The sequence below is a fragment of the Chinchilla lanigera genome, unplaced genomic scaffold (genome assembly GCF_000276665.1).
Source record: "Chinchilla lanigera isolate Chin_1 unplaced genomic scaffold, ChiLan1.0 scaffold00037, whole genome shotgun sequence".
NCBI lineage: Eukaryota > Metazoa > Chordata > Mammalia > Rodentia > Chinchillidae > Chinchilla > Chinchilla lanigera.
Window position 1 is genome coordinate 1636844 of NW_004955438.1, and position 17679 is coordinate 1654522.

At 43.4% G+C, this 17679-nt stretch overlaps 1 protein-coding gene across 4 annotated transcripts in view; it reads left to right on the forward strand.

Moving 5' to 3' along the window:
* The first annotated feature begins 1829 nt into the window (after positions 1–1829).
* Adck1 (aarF domain containing kinase 1) overlaps positions 1830–17679 on the forward strand; it is a 122119-nt gene continuing 106269 nt past the window's right edge. For all 4 annotated transcript variants that reach the window (XM_005390216.2, XM_013517182.1, XM_013517184.1 and 1 more), the window contains exons 1-3: positions 1830–1907; positions 11742–11887; positions 13977–14060. In XM_005390216.2, the coding sequence (XP_005390273.1) occupies positions 11753–11887; positions 13977–14060 (219 nt within the window). In that variant the 5' untranslated portion in view covers positions 1830–1907; positions 11742–11752. The remainder of the gene's footprint in view (positions 1908–11741; positions 11888–13976; positions 14061–17679) is intronic.

Genomic DNA, 17679 nt, shown 5'->3' on the forward strand with positions numbered 1-17679 from the left:
ATTTAATTTTTCTTGATGCTGTTGTAAAAGGTATTGCTTTCCTAATTTTTTTCTCATTGAGTTCATCATCACTGTACAGGAATATTTTTGACTTTTGTGTGTTGACTTTGTATTCTACTGTGCTACTAAATTTGGTTATTAACTCCAGAAGTTTTTTGGTTGCATTTTTTGGGTCTTCTATGTATGTATCATCTGCAGATGTTTATATCATCTGCAAATATGATAATTTGATTTCTTTCTTTCCTATACATATGCTTTTATTTTTTTCTCTTGCCTGATTACTCTGGCTAATGTTTTGAGAACTATATTGAACAGGAATGATGACAGCAGACATCCCTGTCTTGTTCCTGATTTTAGGGGAAGACTTTTAGCTTTTCCCCATTTAATATGATGTTGGCCATTGGTTTGTCAAAAACAGCTATCAGATTGAGATAGGTTCTTTTATTTTCTTCAGGGTTTTAAATTTTTTATCATGAATGATGTTGGATTTAGTCAAAAGCTCTTTCTGAGTCAACTGAAATGATCACGTTATTTTTGTTCTTACTTCTGTTTATGCAGTATGTTACACTTATTGATTCGTTACGTTGTATCATCCCGGTAACCCTGGGATGAATCGTACTTGGTCATGATGTACCCATCTTTTTGATGATTAGTTGCATGCTATGTGCCAGAGTTACCTGGGAACTGTAGAAATTCCCCATATGCCTCCTGCATTAGCAGTGTTGAGCAACAGATTCTGAAAACCTCCAAGACTTTCTGGGTTAAATTTCACATAATTCCAGAGGAATGCCCAAATATGGAGAATACCTAATCACTCTACTTACACATCCTCAAGGTACACACAAGGGTTTCATTTGGTGTGGACAGGGAAGTGAGATATTTTGACTGTATCCTGGGGTTTGCAGGCACCACATCTTCCATTTGATTCCAGGCTAGAACTGCCTCTAGTTCCCATCTCTAAGTGCAGGTCTAGATACGGTATGCACCAGTGGTTCCTGAACTTGAGGTGTACTAATGTATAAGGAGTGCCATAGTATTACATGCCTGAACTCCATGATATTTTTTGTATTAAACCATAGACACATAACTATTCCACTAATATTGTCTATAGAGTCAACTCAAAAAGTTACACCGTGCAGTTGTTGTCAACCACTTCTATCTCTTCAGTAACATAGTCACTAAGCCATCTCTCCCCATAAGCAAAGTTGGAACACGTTGGTGAAAAAATGCACAAAACCAAAAAGGGGCAGAGTTTAAAAGAGTGAATGCAAACAACTCAGTTGCACAGTACATGAACAGACAGAAGAAATTATTCTCAAAGTCCATGTTTTGATAGAGAAAAAGGAATGAAAAGTTTTTAAAACATGGAACACTTTGATCTCCAAGACTAAATCTAGATAATCTACAAGTAAATGGAATGACTCATGCAAAAAGTTTTCAGTGAGATTCAATGACTGCAGCCCAAAGAAGCTATGGAGATGCTTTTCTATTTACCTAAGTCTTCTTTATACTTTTAAAATTTTTATTAGTACATGTTTGTGGAACATAAGGATTACATTCATCACGGGGAGTTGGTGCAGGTAATATTTTGGGGTTTTCTTTGTGCAAATCGTATATCACTTTGATTCAGCAATATTTCCTTTTGGTATTATAAATCAATTACTTTCTTCATTTTCTTTTTACATTGTTCACTGATAATGTGTGAAAATATAACTATTTTTGTTAATCTTGTATCCTGCAACATTGCTGAATGTCATCATTGGCCGGAACCGGGAACTACAGTTCCCGGCAGGCCGCGCGGCGCCGGCTACAGAGCGCAGTGAGGGTGGTGGAGGGCAGCGCTTCCTGCGAACTCCCGGCTGCCCGGCAGCGGAGTGAGCCGGCGCTCCTACCTTGCGTCCCTCGGGGTGAGTAGCTGCAGCCCTCCCGAGACCCACTCAGAGCCGGGACAGCTGGGCCAGGCAGCGCGCCCGGAGCTGGTGTGACGCGCCGGCCTCCGCCCGGCGTAGCCACTGGCGGACCCGGTAGGGAGCCCTGGCTAGTGACCTTGTCCCCACCGCCAGGCGCGGGGCCACGTGGCCCGTTTGACTCGCAGGGGCCCGCCCCCTCTCCAGGGCCTCTGCGGCTTGGTGCACAGCGGGCGTTAGTGTGTGCTGTCCACTTGGGCGGTACAGCCCGGCGTGCACAGTGAGCAGAACTGGACTAGGGCCGCAGGTGGCTCAGCGAGAAACCTTCACACTCAGGTGGCTTTGTGCGCTCGGAGAAGGAGGCAGCTGGGGCTGGAGCTCGCAGTGCTTAAGAGCAGGGACTGCCCTGAGGTTGCGGCTCTCCACCTGGAAGTGTGACTTGTCTCTGTCTAGTGCTCATCTCCAGCACCTTCCAGATGGCCTGTGCTTCGGCGTGTGTGCTAACTGCGGTCAGTGTGAGAGCAGCCTGTAGAAGACACCCACTACAGCTGACTCCCAGGGTTAAGTGACGTTTAATTTTCACTAACTAGGAACTCACTCAACAAGTGTTTGTTGGTATTCTCCATGGTGCTCGGTGCTTAGTAGGTGCCCAAGAAATATGTGCAGAGTTGAAGTGAATTAGATTTTGTGCTATCATACATTTTCTTTAAGCACTTACTTATTGGAGTATTTTTCAAACCGTAGCCTGCAGCAGAATTGCCTGAGGGCTTATTACACAGAATTCCGGACGCCTGTTCCCCAAATTTCTGATTCTGATATGATGTTCTAGTATGGTATGAGTATCAAGAATTTACGTATATGTACGCACAGTTTGAGTACTATTTATAGGAAAAAACCTGTGAACTCTTTCCACCTGGCTATGAACCCTTTTGTGAGTTTTACTTTTGTAGTTGTAAACATGTATATATTACTTTGTGCACTGTTAATTCCCTCCACATTACTTCACATACACATTTTCATGTGGTCTGATACGTGTCATTTTTACTGGATTGCATCATATTGTTTTGATTGTGTCATTTGCTTGACATAGACCTCAGGGATGTGAGATTTGACCTCTGCTGTGAGAGTTGGCATTTTATTTCTTTCTGACAGATACTCATCTTTTTGTTGTTGTTTTTGTCTTTTTGAGATAGGGTCTTGCTATGCAGTTCAGGCTGACCTTGAACTCACTTTGTAGCCCAGGCTGGCCTCAAATTTGCAGTGATCCTCCTGCCTCAGCCTTCTGAGTGTTGGGATTACAAGTATGTACCACCATGCCTGGCTATACCCATCTTCTTATGAGGCAAGGGACCTATGAGATAGTAGTACTAGGTTTACCTATCCATCCCCTTTGCCCCTAACCAGGGCAGCTCACTGAATAACCTGCTTTGTTTAGATTTCCATGTCAGATAGTCTCTGGCCTGTCTCAGAGCTCAGGAAGCTGCTTGTTCTTGTCCACTGTGCTTTTTTTTTTGGTACCAGGAATTGAACTCAGGACCTTGTGCTTGCCAGGCAGGCACTTGTGCTGCCCAGCTGTATCCCCGGCCCCACCTTGCTGTCTCAGTTGGAGCAGATACACTTGGATTCAAGTGTCAACTCCTTAGCCAAGTTTCTTCCACTTCTGTAGACTGAGGCTCGAACAGTGCGCCCTTCACAATCCAGTCATGCATGGTACATGAGGCATTGAAACACTTGGCCCAGCATCCTTCTTGTTGGAGGCTGACTCTTCTTTTACCTCGGCTTACTCTTTTTGTGTGTCTTGCCATTGTTCTCCCTGAGTTCCCCTTCCTAGCATGAACTGAATAGAGAATTTCTGTTCCTTGCCCGGGTGAGATTTATTTTCCTTATTTATTCTGGGACATTGGCATTGATTAGGGATCCTTTGTTTAATCAATATTGACTCAAGCAATGTCTGGCCACTAAACATTAGGAAAGGGTGTATGGTTAGAATTTGGTTCCTGCGTTGGGCTTCATCACTCTCTGCAGTACAGAGCAGGCTGTAAATAAGCTTGGGCTCATGACACAGTCCCTGGGCATTGATTTGCTTTGTATGCTTTTTATCCACATCAGTGACCATGTTTCTCTGAAGTACTGTTCACTTTCTTCAAGGGTAGTTTTGGGTCTTTGCCAGTTTTGAGAGTGGTCTAGAAAAAAATAATGCTTGTTTGTGTAATAGTCTCTCTAGGAAATAGGAGGAAGCAGTGGCTACTTCAGAGGTTTACAGTAAGTGCCTTTCCTCTGTAGTCATTCTCACTTTTATACTAAGCAGGAAGAAGTGATTCTAGGCTCATATTCCTGGGCATGGCACTGAGAGTGGGGAGCAGATGGATGGTAAGTGAAAAGGCCTAGTTACTTTCTCATCCTCGTGGATATTAAGTGCTTGATTTCCCATTTAGTTCTGTCCAGAGGATGGTGATTTTGTTTAACCATCAACTTCCCACTGTCAAACTTCCTGTTGCCTATTTTTATGACCTGCTGGGGTGTTTTCTATGGTCTGTTGAGATGGAGTTCATTCTTATTGATCTGGCAATTAAACAACTATGTCAACTTGGCAGAATGGAATGGATTGTTCTTAGTATTGCTTATCTTTTACTTGACATGCTTTTAATTTCTAGGGTTCTAATTTCTAGGGTTTAATTACTAGGGTTCCACATAGTACCTCCCACATACCTGGCATTGTTTGGGATGGTAGAGGGTCAGAGATTACTGTGTAGTACCTACATACAGTGACTGCTGTATTATTCAAGTACAGTAGTAAGAACCTTAGGGACCTGGGGTTCAAAGGTCCCTATCAAAGACATCATAGGCCATAAAAAAACAAGAGAGCCAAACACTTGGATTGGGAAAACCCTATTCACGTTTTAACCTGCCATTTTACTAGCTAAGCCACCTGGGGTAAATCACTCAAGGTCTCTGCTCCTTGGTTTTCTCATTTATACCTGGGATGGTGGTATTTGTCTTACCTCTCTGGGTTGCTTGGAATATCTGATGAAATGAGTGTAAAGGGCTGTACAAAGGTTAGTTATTACTAATATTATCTAGTGATTAGGTTTTAGGCGCTTGGTGGCCTTAGATCCCTGAAGGTATGTACTGTTATGATAGGTAATTCAGGTAAAAGTAAAAAATGCAAGTAAACAGAACAGGACAGATGATTCATTAGCGAAGTATTTAATAATGAAAGATGTTTTTCATCGACAGACATATTTCATGCTTGACAGGTCTTTTAAAGTACCCCAAGGGAAGCAGTTCATTTGCATGTTAAAGACTCACTGACACCTTATGGAAAACTCCAGCTCCAATCTCTTTAGACACAGTTTGGCTCCCATACAGGAATCATCTATTTTATGTATTTCAGTTCCCACCTCTTTTATTGTCTGAGGACATTTGCTTGAAAACTAGGTCCTGGGAATGGTTGCTTTGCTGCCACAGCCCTTCCCAGAGGTGATCTCAAGGTTAGGGGTGGCTTCGTGTATCAGGGGCCAGGTATGGGGGGTAGTACAAGAGGAGGACGGGACTTAGGGGAGCAAGGACTTGGAGGTCATATTGGGGGCTGCAGGGGAGGGCGGCTATTGCATTGGCAGCCCAGAGTGTGTATTTCTACCTGGAGACCAGTGTTGCTTTTGGTGCTGCACAGGCCTTTCAGTTCATCCATTCATTGACTCCTTCAATAAATGCTTCTGGAGTGTTACTTTATAAGTGCTTTTGGAGTGTCCTAGGCCAGTGCATGGCAGATAATAGCTTCAGGGTCAAATCTGGCAGTGCTCATTTTTTTACATGATCTCTGAGGTTGCTGTGGGCTACAATGTAGAGTTGAGTAGCTGCCTTAGAAATGGTATGGCCCACAAAGTCAAAAATACTGTAGGACCCTTTATAGAAGAAATTTGCTGGCTCTCCTCTAGGCAGGGAGAGCAGCAAGGGCAAAGGCTGCCCAAGGGCACGTTGTGCCTGGCGTGTTGGAGGATCTGCAAGGTGGCCGGTGAAGTTGGAATGGATTAGGAGAGGGAAAAGTGGAAGGGCCTGAGACCCCAGGGGCAAGAGGGGAGGCAGATCTTGTAAGGCTTTGTAGGCCGTGCCCCGCCTTGGCTCTTCATGAGTGGGGTGGGAGCCCCTGGGGAGGTTGGAACACTGAGTGCATAGCTGGACTTGTGTTTTCATGTTGAGAACAAACTGGGGAAGGATTCCCCCACTCATTAGTTTTATCACTCATTAGCAGATCTGTTGTTATATTTATGTTAAATTTGGTCTTGAGGTTTTTCCTAGGAGAGTGGCCATAAACTCTAGTCCTGCCCTGATGGGGGCCTACGAGATTTGGTCCTGGATGTTTATTTACAGTGTGCCTTTCTCAGAACATTTCTTTATCTAGGCAGACAGCCTAATTCTTCTTTCCAACCTGCTGCCAGGTGTTTCTGTGACAGGACACATATTTATAATGGCAGATTCCTCATGGCTCTCATCGGGCTGGGTGCAGTTTATTCCTTCGAAGATACCTACTCTGTGGGAGGTCCTGGAAAGTAGTTAGGTTCAGGTGTGCTGGTCAGGTGTCACACAGAAGAGGCAGCTCAACAAAACAGTGAAATGACAGAGCCTTTGAATAGTCACAGACTCACGTGCCCATGAAAGAGGTGAAGAAAAGTCTGGAGGCAGCAGTACCTGGAGGGGAGAGAGACACAGAGAGGCGGAGTCACCTGTGTGCCAAAGGCTCTTGGTGGCCAGGGCTTACCTGGAAGGTTTCCCTCAGGGAGATATTTCATAGATATAGAGTGAGGAGATCACATTATAACTGAGGTTACCACTGTGGCATATTTTCGCAGCCCATGTATGGGGGTGAATAAGGCCAGTCACACAGGCTGTATCTGTCCCATAGTTGTCTCTGGGAGGCCGTCCCCAAGAGGCAGCTATCTGGATCAACTGCACTGAGAAACTGGGAGAAGGCAGGAACTGGAAACTCAAAGGTTAGGAGGGCCAGCTTCTGGCCTCAGTAGGGTAAACCTACGTTCAAAATTGTATGCCAAGTCAACAGTATAACAATAGGAACTGGCTACACATATTTATTAATTAACAAATTCCACCCTTGACATCTAGTGGAGGAGGCAAATACAGGACCAGATTGTTAGAGATAAAAGCACAGTATGATGAAAGATAGGAAAGAACAAGGAATTCTGAGTGATTGCGTCCCACAAAGCTTTCTAGAGGGATATTGGGGGATGGGGTGTGAGTGATATTTTGGGAAGTAAAATTGCAGTGGTGGGTTGGGCTGAGACAAGTGAGAGACCTTGAATGTCTGTTAGGGAATTTGGACTTTCTGGTAGGTCAGAGTGTGGTAGGAGTGATGTGAACACACTTGAAGGTAATGGTGGTACCCAAGCCAGCAGAGGGAAGTGGAGAAGGGGTGTGGGAAAGTGGGTTTGGGATGCAGACTGATTGACTAGTTCCGGCAAGAGTTGATGCTGGTCTCTCCTGTTTATTCATTGTTGAAAGTTGTGCCAAGTCCTGGGCCGAGGTGTGAGGAGTTCCTTTACAGAACCCCTTGACGTTGTTTTTTGTGGTGGTGAGGGTGGAACCAAGGGCCTTGTGCGTGCTAGGCAATTGTGCTTCCATTTCCAGTCCTCTTAGACTTTCAGAGATGAAAAAATGAAGTTTAAAATAATAATAAGAAAAGGAAGTCGCATCTCTTGGGTGTGTAAAGTAACATGTTAAAGCTGGATGTCATTTCATTCTTAAAATGATCCTGTAGGGTCGACACTTTTTTTTGTTTGTTTGGGACAGGGTCTTGCTGTATAGTTCAGGCTGACCTCGAACTCACTAAGTAGCCCTGGCTGCTGTCAAAGTCATGGCACTTCTCCTGCCTCAGCCTCCCAAGTGCTGGGATTATAGGTATGCACCACCACACCCGCCTACGGGTTGACATTCTTAAGTGCTTTGTGTTGTAGACGATTATATGGGGCTTTAAGGGGTTGTGATTTACTTGAAGTCACGCAGCTGGTGAGCAGTCAAGCCCGGCCTCTGTGCAGCTCCAAAGGTTGTGCTTATAACCAGCATTCTCCCCATACGTCCTTCTCAATGTGGGCTTCTCTGGATACCCCACAGGAAGGGCCCTGCATCGCCCTCCTGGACCCCCTGGTATTGAAGATCTTGAAGAAGGCTAATGTATAAGGACCTGAGGTTACTCAACCTAGTTTAAGGTCTACTTCTGGGTCTGGTTAGGTCACCACTGTGGCATATTTATGCAGTCTGTGCCAGGTATAGGGGTGAAGAGGTTCAGTCATACTTGGTGGAAACAAAGTATGTAGAGAGGAGAAGGCTAGGAGGGGCAGTAAAAATGCTTAAGATGTGACCAATTCACTGAGAGAAGTGTGATTATAATGCATCACAAACATATGAGTAAAACAATTAAAAACCAAGAAGAATGGAGAGTGAGCTCAGCTCCTCTCCCTTTTCTTTTTTTGTTTTTTTTCCGGTACCGGGAATCGAACTCACGACCTTGTGCTTGCCAGGTAGGCGCTGTGCCGCTGAGCTAAATCCCTAGCCCCTCCCTCTCTCTCCCTTTTCAATAGGATTAAAGAAAAGTCCTGCAAGCCGAGGCTAGGAGGGCAGGTGGAAGTTAGGATTAGGTGGGAGTGTGCCAGAAAGTTAGAAGTAGGGCACGCTGAAATCCTCGGAGAGCTGACGAAGGGAGGATCCTTTGCCACCATCTGACATTGGGTGAGGAGATAATAGGAATAAAAATAATAATGAATGGAGTGACATGGAAGCAGTTGCCCTCAGGTTTACTACATAGATGGCTACTTGCTAAACGTTTTTATATGGTTCACCTCATTTCTCATCTCCCCTTCCCTTAGATACTCCTGTTCATTCCATTTTATGGACAAGATCATGAACCTCATGGAGATTTTTCAGTTTGCCCATGATCCTCTCATCTCTGGGCCTGCTGATCTGCAAAGTGCATGTTTCCACCCCGCATAGTTTTCTGTCTGAAAGGATTATTAAAATGTTGGCAAAATGAAGTGGGGATAAAGAGGATTTCACAAAATAAAAATAGATATAAAGAAAATAAAAAGCATGCTAGAAAGCAAAGTTTTAAGTTATTTTTATATACTTGTCTGTTTTCCAGCTTCGTTGGAGTAAAATTGACAACAGTTACATATATTTAGGGTGTATGCAGTGATTCCGTGCAGTGATTCCATGCAGTGATTCCATGCCTATATATTGTGCATTGATTGGCACAACCAAATTAATCTATTTCCTCACATAAGTTCCCTGCTTTGTATGTTTGGTGAGGACACTTACGATCCATTTCTTCAAGTAAGCAGTGTAGTATTAACTGTAGTCACCATGCTGTGCATTAGATCCTCAGATCTACTTGTCATCAAACTTTGTACCCTTTGGCCAATGTCTTCATTTCGCCTAATCCCACCTTCTACTCTCTATATCTATGTTTGACCTTTTTAGATTCTCTACAGGTGAGATAGTGAGTGTCCTTCTGTGTCTGGTGTATTTTACTTACTGTAATGTTTTTCAGGCTCACTCATATTATAGCAAATGGCAGGATTTCCTTCTTTCTTAATGGTTGAATAGTATTCCATTTATAACTCTCCTGTTATTTATGATGGACAATTGAGTTGTTTCCATATCTTGACTATTATGAATAATTGCATATTCTTTTTATTTCTAGTCACAATTACTTTCTTATAGAAATAGGAACTTATCCTAGGAGTTGGAACAGAGATTGAGCACACGTGTTTAGGGAAATGAATGATTTTCTTTGTTTTTTTTTGGTACCGGGAATCAAACTCATGACCTTGCACTTGCCAGGCAGGTGCTGTGCCACTGAGCTGTATCCCCGGCCTGAATGACTTTCTTTAATGATTTATTTAAAAATAATTGTTTGGAGTTACTCTTGTGGAGCAAATACAGTCATCTGTGTAAAAGAAAGAAACGCCTGCTTTGGGGGGATGGTTTTACTGAAGAATTTGAGTACATTAAGCATCTCTTTATTAAAAAAGAGTATATTTGGAAGACTGGTTCTCAAACTTGAGCTTGTTGGGTAAAAATCACCTATTAACTTATTAGAACATGGATTCCTGAGTCTTTTGTCCAGCGTTGGTGGGTCAGTGGGCCATGGGGTGGGCTCCAGGAATTTGCCTTTTTACAGTGGCATTTAGGTTGACATTTTTTCAGGTGTTCTTCTTACCACACTTAACAAATATTGGATTAGGAAAAGAAGGCTGCAAAGGGAAAAAATAAAGGAATTCAAAAAATTACAGAGTTCAGAAAGAGTCAAGAAAGGAGAGAAAAAGAAACTGACCAGGTAGGAAAACTAGAAAGTGTGGAAACTGATAAATTTAAATCCAAATACAGAAGTTATATAAAATACAAACAGAAAGTGTCAATGATATGCTGTTTAGAGGAACAATATAAAATGTAAGTTGAAAGTAATACAATTGAAAAGAATGTATGTTATAAATACTTTCAGAAAAATCTGTGAGAAAAACTTGCATGGCTATTTAGCGAGGCATGAGTCAAAATAGACTTTACATGAGAACAAGGCTGTTTGGAACAGTAGCTTCCACACAGAGGGGAAACAGACTGAGAATAGGGAGGCAGTGGTCAGACTCAGTCAGTCCAGAGCAGAAGCACTGAGCTGACCTACATCTGGCTGCTGTGTCTGCAAGGTTTGTACCGGCAGGTAGCTTGGCCTTATACTTCTCCCGGGGTGCCTCTCCACTGGCAGCTGCAGCTGGGTTCAAGGCTTTTAGTCCAATATAAAATGCTCAGGAGTTATAGAGGAAGCAGCCTTGAGGTGCACTGACCCCAGAGAAAGGCTGCATATCTACCTAGAGGGCTGAGCAGAAATAAGTGATTGGGCTGGCTGGGCATGGTGGTGCACACCTACAATCTCAGCAATTGGGGGGCTGAGGCTGGAGGATTGCTGTGAGTTTGAGGCCAGCCTGGGCTATATGGTGAGTTCAAGGACAGCTAAACTACATAGTGAGACCCTGTCTCAAAAAAAAAAAAAAAAAAAGTGGGTGGAGAAAGGTCAAATTGACCAGTGTATGAGTGTTGTTAAAGAGATTGGGTCAGCAGATGGACACTGAGCCCTAATCAGAAAATACCTTACAAGACTGTGTAGGGACAAAATAGTGACAGTCATGGTGTTTGTCTTCAAGGGCTTGCAGTCTAGACAAGGGGCAGTATACTCTAACCAAAGTAAATATTTTGGGAATCAAGCAGATATAGAGGGCTTACTGGCTGCTTCTGCCAAGCTGCCAATTTGGTGGTGGCCTGCCCACTTCTGACCTGGGCACCAAGGCTAATGATGCTTGTATGTGCGTGTTGTATTGTAATAGAAATAGCGATGGTTAACATGCCTTTCCTACTTTTCCTATTTTCAGGCACTCTCCCCTTTTTGCTTTTCATCTCAGCACTTAGTAGCAGTTCTCGTATTCTAGTATATATCTTTTTGCTTGTTGTCTGCCATCTCCCTTAGAGTATAAGCTACGTGGGTGAGAACTTCATTCCTCCCCACATACAGAGCAGTGCTTGGCACTGTCAGAGGAAGGACTTTTGAGAACTGACTTGTGCCAGGAACTCTGCTATCTGTTTTAAGCACATTATCTCATTTTAGCTCAAGAATTTTGAGGTAAGTATCGTCCTGTTTTACAAATGATGAGATGAAGGCTCAATGAGATTAAGAAAATGATCCAGCGTCATACACTCTGTGACAGAGCTGGAATTTGAATCGTGGATTGACAGTGAAAGCCTTTACTGCTTTCTCAACTTTTCTTTCTTCTGCAGGGTCTGGGGACATGGCCAGAAAGGCTCTCAAGCTTGCTTCATGGACCAGCATTGCTCTTGCTGCCTCTGGGGTTTACCTCTACAGCAACAAGTACTTGGACCCTAATGACTTTGGTGCTGTCAGGGTGGGCAGAGCAGTTGCAACGGTAGGTTTCTTTCATTTTGTAGGTAGCAGAGGAACGATAGTATTACTTGCAGGTATACCATACATACAACAGATGGGCATGCAGGTCATACCTATGTACCGTTCATGTGCCAAACATCCATCTACACAGTTGCACAGACATGGAAGTGATCCTCATGTATCTTCATTCCTCTGCACACAACCTCTGCCATCCTGCAGCTAAATAGAATGTGACTGCATGAGGTCTCTTCTGAACTTTTATATTTTAGGTTCTGTATCATATAATGATAACTCATAGGGGCAGCAAGCACTTCTCAGCAAACACAGAGCATAGGCATCACATCAGTAGCCTCCTGATGTGATGGAAAGAAGACTTTGGAAAGAAGACTTTGCAGATTAAATTCTGCCAGCAAGCTTGATCTCATTCTAGTGAGTTAGTGTGAAAGCTTCCATATACTCTAAAGCAGTGATGGCGAGCCTTTTAGAGCTTTTGGTGATATAGACAGCCTGCTATGGCATGCATGCCATCGGTTCTCCACCACTGCTCTGCAGTACCCGGGCCCTGGAAAACTTTGAGAATCTCCTTGGTTCCTCAGAAAGAGTGAATCCAAGTTATATATTGGACCTTTAGAGGTTTTCTCCAGTGGCTCAGTAGCAATATTGTTCTGGTATGGTCATGTTTTCTTAACTCTGCAGATAGCAACTGTCCCAGAAGTTGCTATAATACTTATTCCATGAGTGAGTGTACTGTCACATGCCAGGTGCTTCCTGTCCTCCTTTATCTCCTGCGGGTGAGCTTGTCCTTTCCTCTCTTTGATGTGGATATGCATCCAGATACAACTCTTATTTGGGTTGTTGTCTAATTATTTCCTTAGTACTTGGTGCTACCAAGTGTCCTGTTGAGCACAACTCAGAGAGGAGGCTACTGATGTGATGCCTATGCTCAAGGGTAAGCTGAGTTTTAGAACTGAGACGGACAAATTAGCTTTGGATAAATAGGCTAAGAAATACGAAACAATCCCTAGCTGTCCACCAAGTGCTTATTTAGACCCATCATTGTCTTATGGGCTTTGATGAGTAGAAATGAATGGTCCCACCTAGACCCAGCTTTGAAAGAGCTTCTTTTTCAGTTTTAAAGAAGTCTAGACCCAGCTCTGAAGGAGCCTCTGGCCATGGAATATGCACATTAATGGGTTAAAAAGCAATTGAAAGCCATACATGTATCAGCATCACCTGGGAGTCTAGGTGAATGTCCTGGGGAAACAGGACTTGAATGAAGCCTTAGGTACTCAAATAGTTAGAAAGAAGAGTGAAGGGTATCAACTGGTGCTTTATAAAACAGCCTCTAAGCTATACATTCTTTACAGGGCCCTAGTACATTCTTCACAGTGACTTCGTGGTTGGTAGTTAATGAGTATATGTTGAGTGGAATTATGCCTCAGAGGGTGCAAAGAATTATTCTTTAATATAAATCTTGTAAGCTCCTTAATTTCTAGGGTCCTCAGATGCTCAGTTCTAAAAAGGGAGGTTTGGACTAGATAATCCTCAGGGCTCCTCCATGCCTGAGATATCTAGGAATTTGTACTTTTCTGATTCACCAAGGATAAGGGAACATGTTCAGAATTAAAACTTATGCTGTTAGAACAAACATAAATATAATTTTTTGTGATATCCTTATTTTAAGAGTAGGATAAATTTATCTAATGGCATTCATTCAACTAGTATTTATTGAGATTCGGCTCATGTGCCTGACAGTGTAAAATGCGCCGGGGTACGGTGAAGAACTGAAAGGACCAGCCCTTGTGGTTATAGAGCTTCAATTCAGAGACTTTATAAGCATGGAAACAAATGAGCAGGAATCTTTTGGGTGGTGGATTATTATGATAAATAATTAGGAGTTCCTGGTGGATAGGGGCAGCGTTACAAAGACCTTTTTGTAGAGGTGGCATTTGTGCTGAGCCCTGAGTGCTGGGAAGAAGTGGTGAGATCCAGACGCAGGGCATCTGAGGGTGGACTGGTGCCTTCTGCAGATCTAGCAGCCCATGTTGGGGCGTGCAGCTGCAGAGCTTTGGTGGCTGAGTGCTAAGTTGTGTCTTCCTTTCCCTTCACAGACAGCTGCTATCAGTTATGACTACCTCACCTCCCTGAGGCATGTACCCTATGGCTCAGAGGAATACTTGCAGCTTCGATCAGAGGTAAGGGAACAATGGGCCCATCTGAGCCTGGACAGCCAGCAAGCTTCCTGTGGGTGCCTGGGGGAGAGCACAGGGCAGAGGGGTATTGAGATGGAGGCCCCTGGCATGGGGGTTTGGAAGGAAGGAAGTGAGGGCTACCTGCTTCTGCATATGGAGGTGTTTTAGTGCCTCTTAGTGGGACTGTCAGGTCTACATCAAACTGGGTCTCCTGGTGCTGAGGTTATTATCTACGAGGTGCTGGCTGGGAGGCTGATGTGAGTTTCTGGTCAGGACAGTTGTGTGGAGGTCTCAGGGGGCATGTGCATTCTTGTTCCTGACAGTTTTTCCTCCTCTCCTTTCCCCTCTTTTTTCCTTTCTCCTTCTCCCCTTTCCCTTCTGCAGCCCTTATTTTGTTATTTTATTTGAAGACAGAGTCTTGCTATATGGCCCAGGTTGGCCTCCAATTTACAGTCTTTGGGCCTTAACGTCCTGAGTAGCTGGGATTATAAGCATAGGTCACCAAGCCTGTGGGTCCATGATAACTTCTAAACTGCCTTCTTAGCCAAAATCCAACTGAAGGAGATTAAATGCTTTCCTATCTTTTGAAGGCCACTTGGAGACTCTAGTAGTAGAGATGCTGTCAACCCTATGCTCTGTGTGCTCACTTGGAACCAGGAAGTTGATTTGGACACTATATCCAGATATCCTACAGAGTTGGAGGATCAAGCAGGAGGGAATTTTTGTGGGATGTAGGTTGAGCCTGAGGTCAAGCATAGACACTTTTGGCTCTTCCAGAGAGTTTTGGAAAGACTGGCTTGTCTTTGCTCAGGTGGTTCCCTCAGCCTGGAATGCTCCTTTGCCCCTTAGAAAATTGCTAGCTATCCTTTTGGACTCACATCTGTGATGCTTTCCTTCTCAGGCATCCTTTGTGCATATGACAATTAGTTTTACAGTTTGTATTTAAACTTTTCATTATGAAAATTTCAACCATCCACACAAATAGATAAAATAGTATTATGAATCCCTTTGAAGCTGTCATCTAGTTTCAGAAATTATCAATATTTAATTCATCATTTATTCCTTTATTTATTCTTTCTTTCTTTCTTTTTGAGACAGGGTCTTGCTATGCATTCAGGCTGGCCTTGAGCTCACTTTGTAGCTCACTTTGGTCTTGAACTTGCAGTGATCCTCCTGCCTCAGTCTCCTGAGTGCTGGGATTACGGGGGTACACCACTATGCCAGGCTTTCATTTGTTTTTTTGTTCATTTATTATTTTTTTTCTGAAATATTTTAACGTAAATCCCAAGCATCTTACTGTTTCATCTGTAAATTCTTTAGTATGTATCTCTAACAAATAAGGACTTTTGCAAAAATATAAGCATGACACTATGATCATGCGAGATTAGCATTCTAGCCAGGAGTGGTAGTACACACCTGTAATCCCAGCATTTAAGAGGCTGAGGCAGGAGATTGCCATGTGTTTAAGGCCAGCCTGAACTATAAAGCGAGACCCTGACTCAAACCAAACCAAACCAAGAAAAAGGAAAAAAAAAGATTAGCAGTTCTTCAGTAGTCTCTAATAGCTAGTTCTGTTCAAATTTCCTTTAACCCTAAAATGTCTTTTTATAGTTAGTTTCAATCTGGATCCAGCAAGGTACATGCATTACATTTGGTTGACAGTTCCAAATCTTTCCGAATCACATAGCATTTCCTTTTTCTCCCTCCCTTTATTTTTATCTTCTTTAGAAATTTTTTTTTTATTTAGCTATTTGCTTGCTGAAGAAACCAGATCATATTTTGTAGAATTTTCCACAGTCAGGATTTTGCTGATTGCACCCTCAACATGTTGCCTAATGGAAAATATGTTTAAATGGCACACAATTTAAAATGTATAATATTTGAAATAGACAAAATAACCATTGTACCCTTTTTCTTCAGGTACTCAATTTTCCTGCTGGAGGTAATCATTATTTCTTGTGTATCTTTCCAGAGATACCTTTCTATTTGAATTCAATCGCTCTATCTTTATTCTTGTCACAAAGGATAGTTGGTTACATGTCTTTTCTTTTAGACTATAGGTTTCTTTATGTCGGAGATTGGGTGTTCTTTTTGTGTCTTCTGTTGTGAGTGATGATACCTAGAGCAGAGTTGATTTAACGTCTGCTTCAGTGCCAGGCTGTGTGCAGCTAGCTCCTTGTCTTTGGAGAGGCCCCCAGAAAGAGTCCAAGGTTTGTAGCCAGAAGACTTGAGTTTGTGCCTTGGCTTTGGGAAGGTCATCTAGCCTTTTGGAATTGTGATTTTCCTGGTCTACAGACTAGAGATGGTTGTGCCACTTACTGGGGCTTAAATAAATAACATCTGAAACAAAACTGTGCCTTGTAAAATGTAAAGTAGACATGAAAATAAGTCGGATGTCTCCTAGAAAATATGCTCCATGCAGACAGGCTTGATCTGTACTGTGTATCTCTAGGTGTGCAGCACTTATAAGAGCACCCAGGACGCAGCTGGTTCTGAATAGACTTGTTGAATAATTGGATGGATAAAATACTGATTTTTATTGGAGGATCTTAAACCCTCTGCCTCTAAGACTTAGTGCACGTCTACTTTTCCCCAACTCCTTTTCAAAACCAGTGCTGTGAGTCTTTGAACCCACTGGAGTGACATTCTGTAGAGGCTCAGGGATAAGACCTCTGACTTGAGAAATCTGAGGAGCAGGCGGGTGATGAATGTTGTGAAGACAGTTGGCTGTCCACGTGTAGGTCATCTGAAAGACAGTGATGTCACAGCTCCTAGTGGATAGCATTGGGGATGCAGTAAGTAAAGTGCAGCTTGGCATTCGATGATAGGGCAACACATAGTGGCTTACACCAGCTAACAGAGTGGCTCGTCCTAGGAGTTGTGCCTGGGAAGGGGGAAGTGCCTGGCATGAAAGAGCAGAGTAAATACTTCAAGAAAGTTTTCTTCCATTGGAGTACATTTCCATTCTCATCACCATGACTGATAAAGAAATGAGCAAAGGATAAAATGTAATTATCTCACCTGTCAAGCCAGCGTCTGTAGGTTCCAGAGTAGGTCAGAGCCAAGAGGCTTAGCACAGTGGGCAGTGAGTTCAAGAAGCACTTTTAAGGTTGGTGCTGGCAGGGGGAGGTTCTCGGTGACTCAGCTCTGCATCATGAGGGTGGGGAGCCAACATAAAGGGACAGGTCTTAGGGGCACGCTGGCACTTTGCTAGGCAGCTGAGGAGTCGGGGAAGTGCTCAGGGGCTTTGAAGAATTCCTGGTGCCTAGGTACCCGTCAACAGGGATGTGTGTGACCTGGCCCCTCGTAAAATGGAAGGAAGTAGCTGCTAGTATAGATGTCCAGATAAAGGGCTGGAGGTGGCAGAACAGAGTTGATTCTGACCAAGGGGTTGAGATGTAGTGGATATTTCTTAATTTTTGCAGCTGAGCCATTTTCATTTTTGGGAACAGCACGTAGCATTCCTTTGGGGAGTCACCCTATCTCGTGTACTGTATGAGATTTGGGTAGGGCTTACCCCACCCTGGTTGCCAGGCAGTTGGTGGTGTCCATTCTGTTGGTCCTAGAGATTGATTCAGGGATGGGCACTTGAGCCAGTTCTGACCAGTGACCATTGGGCCCA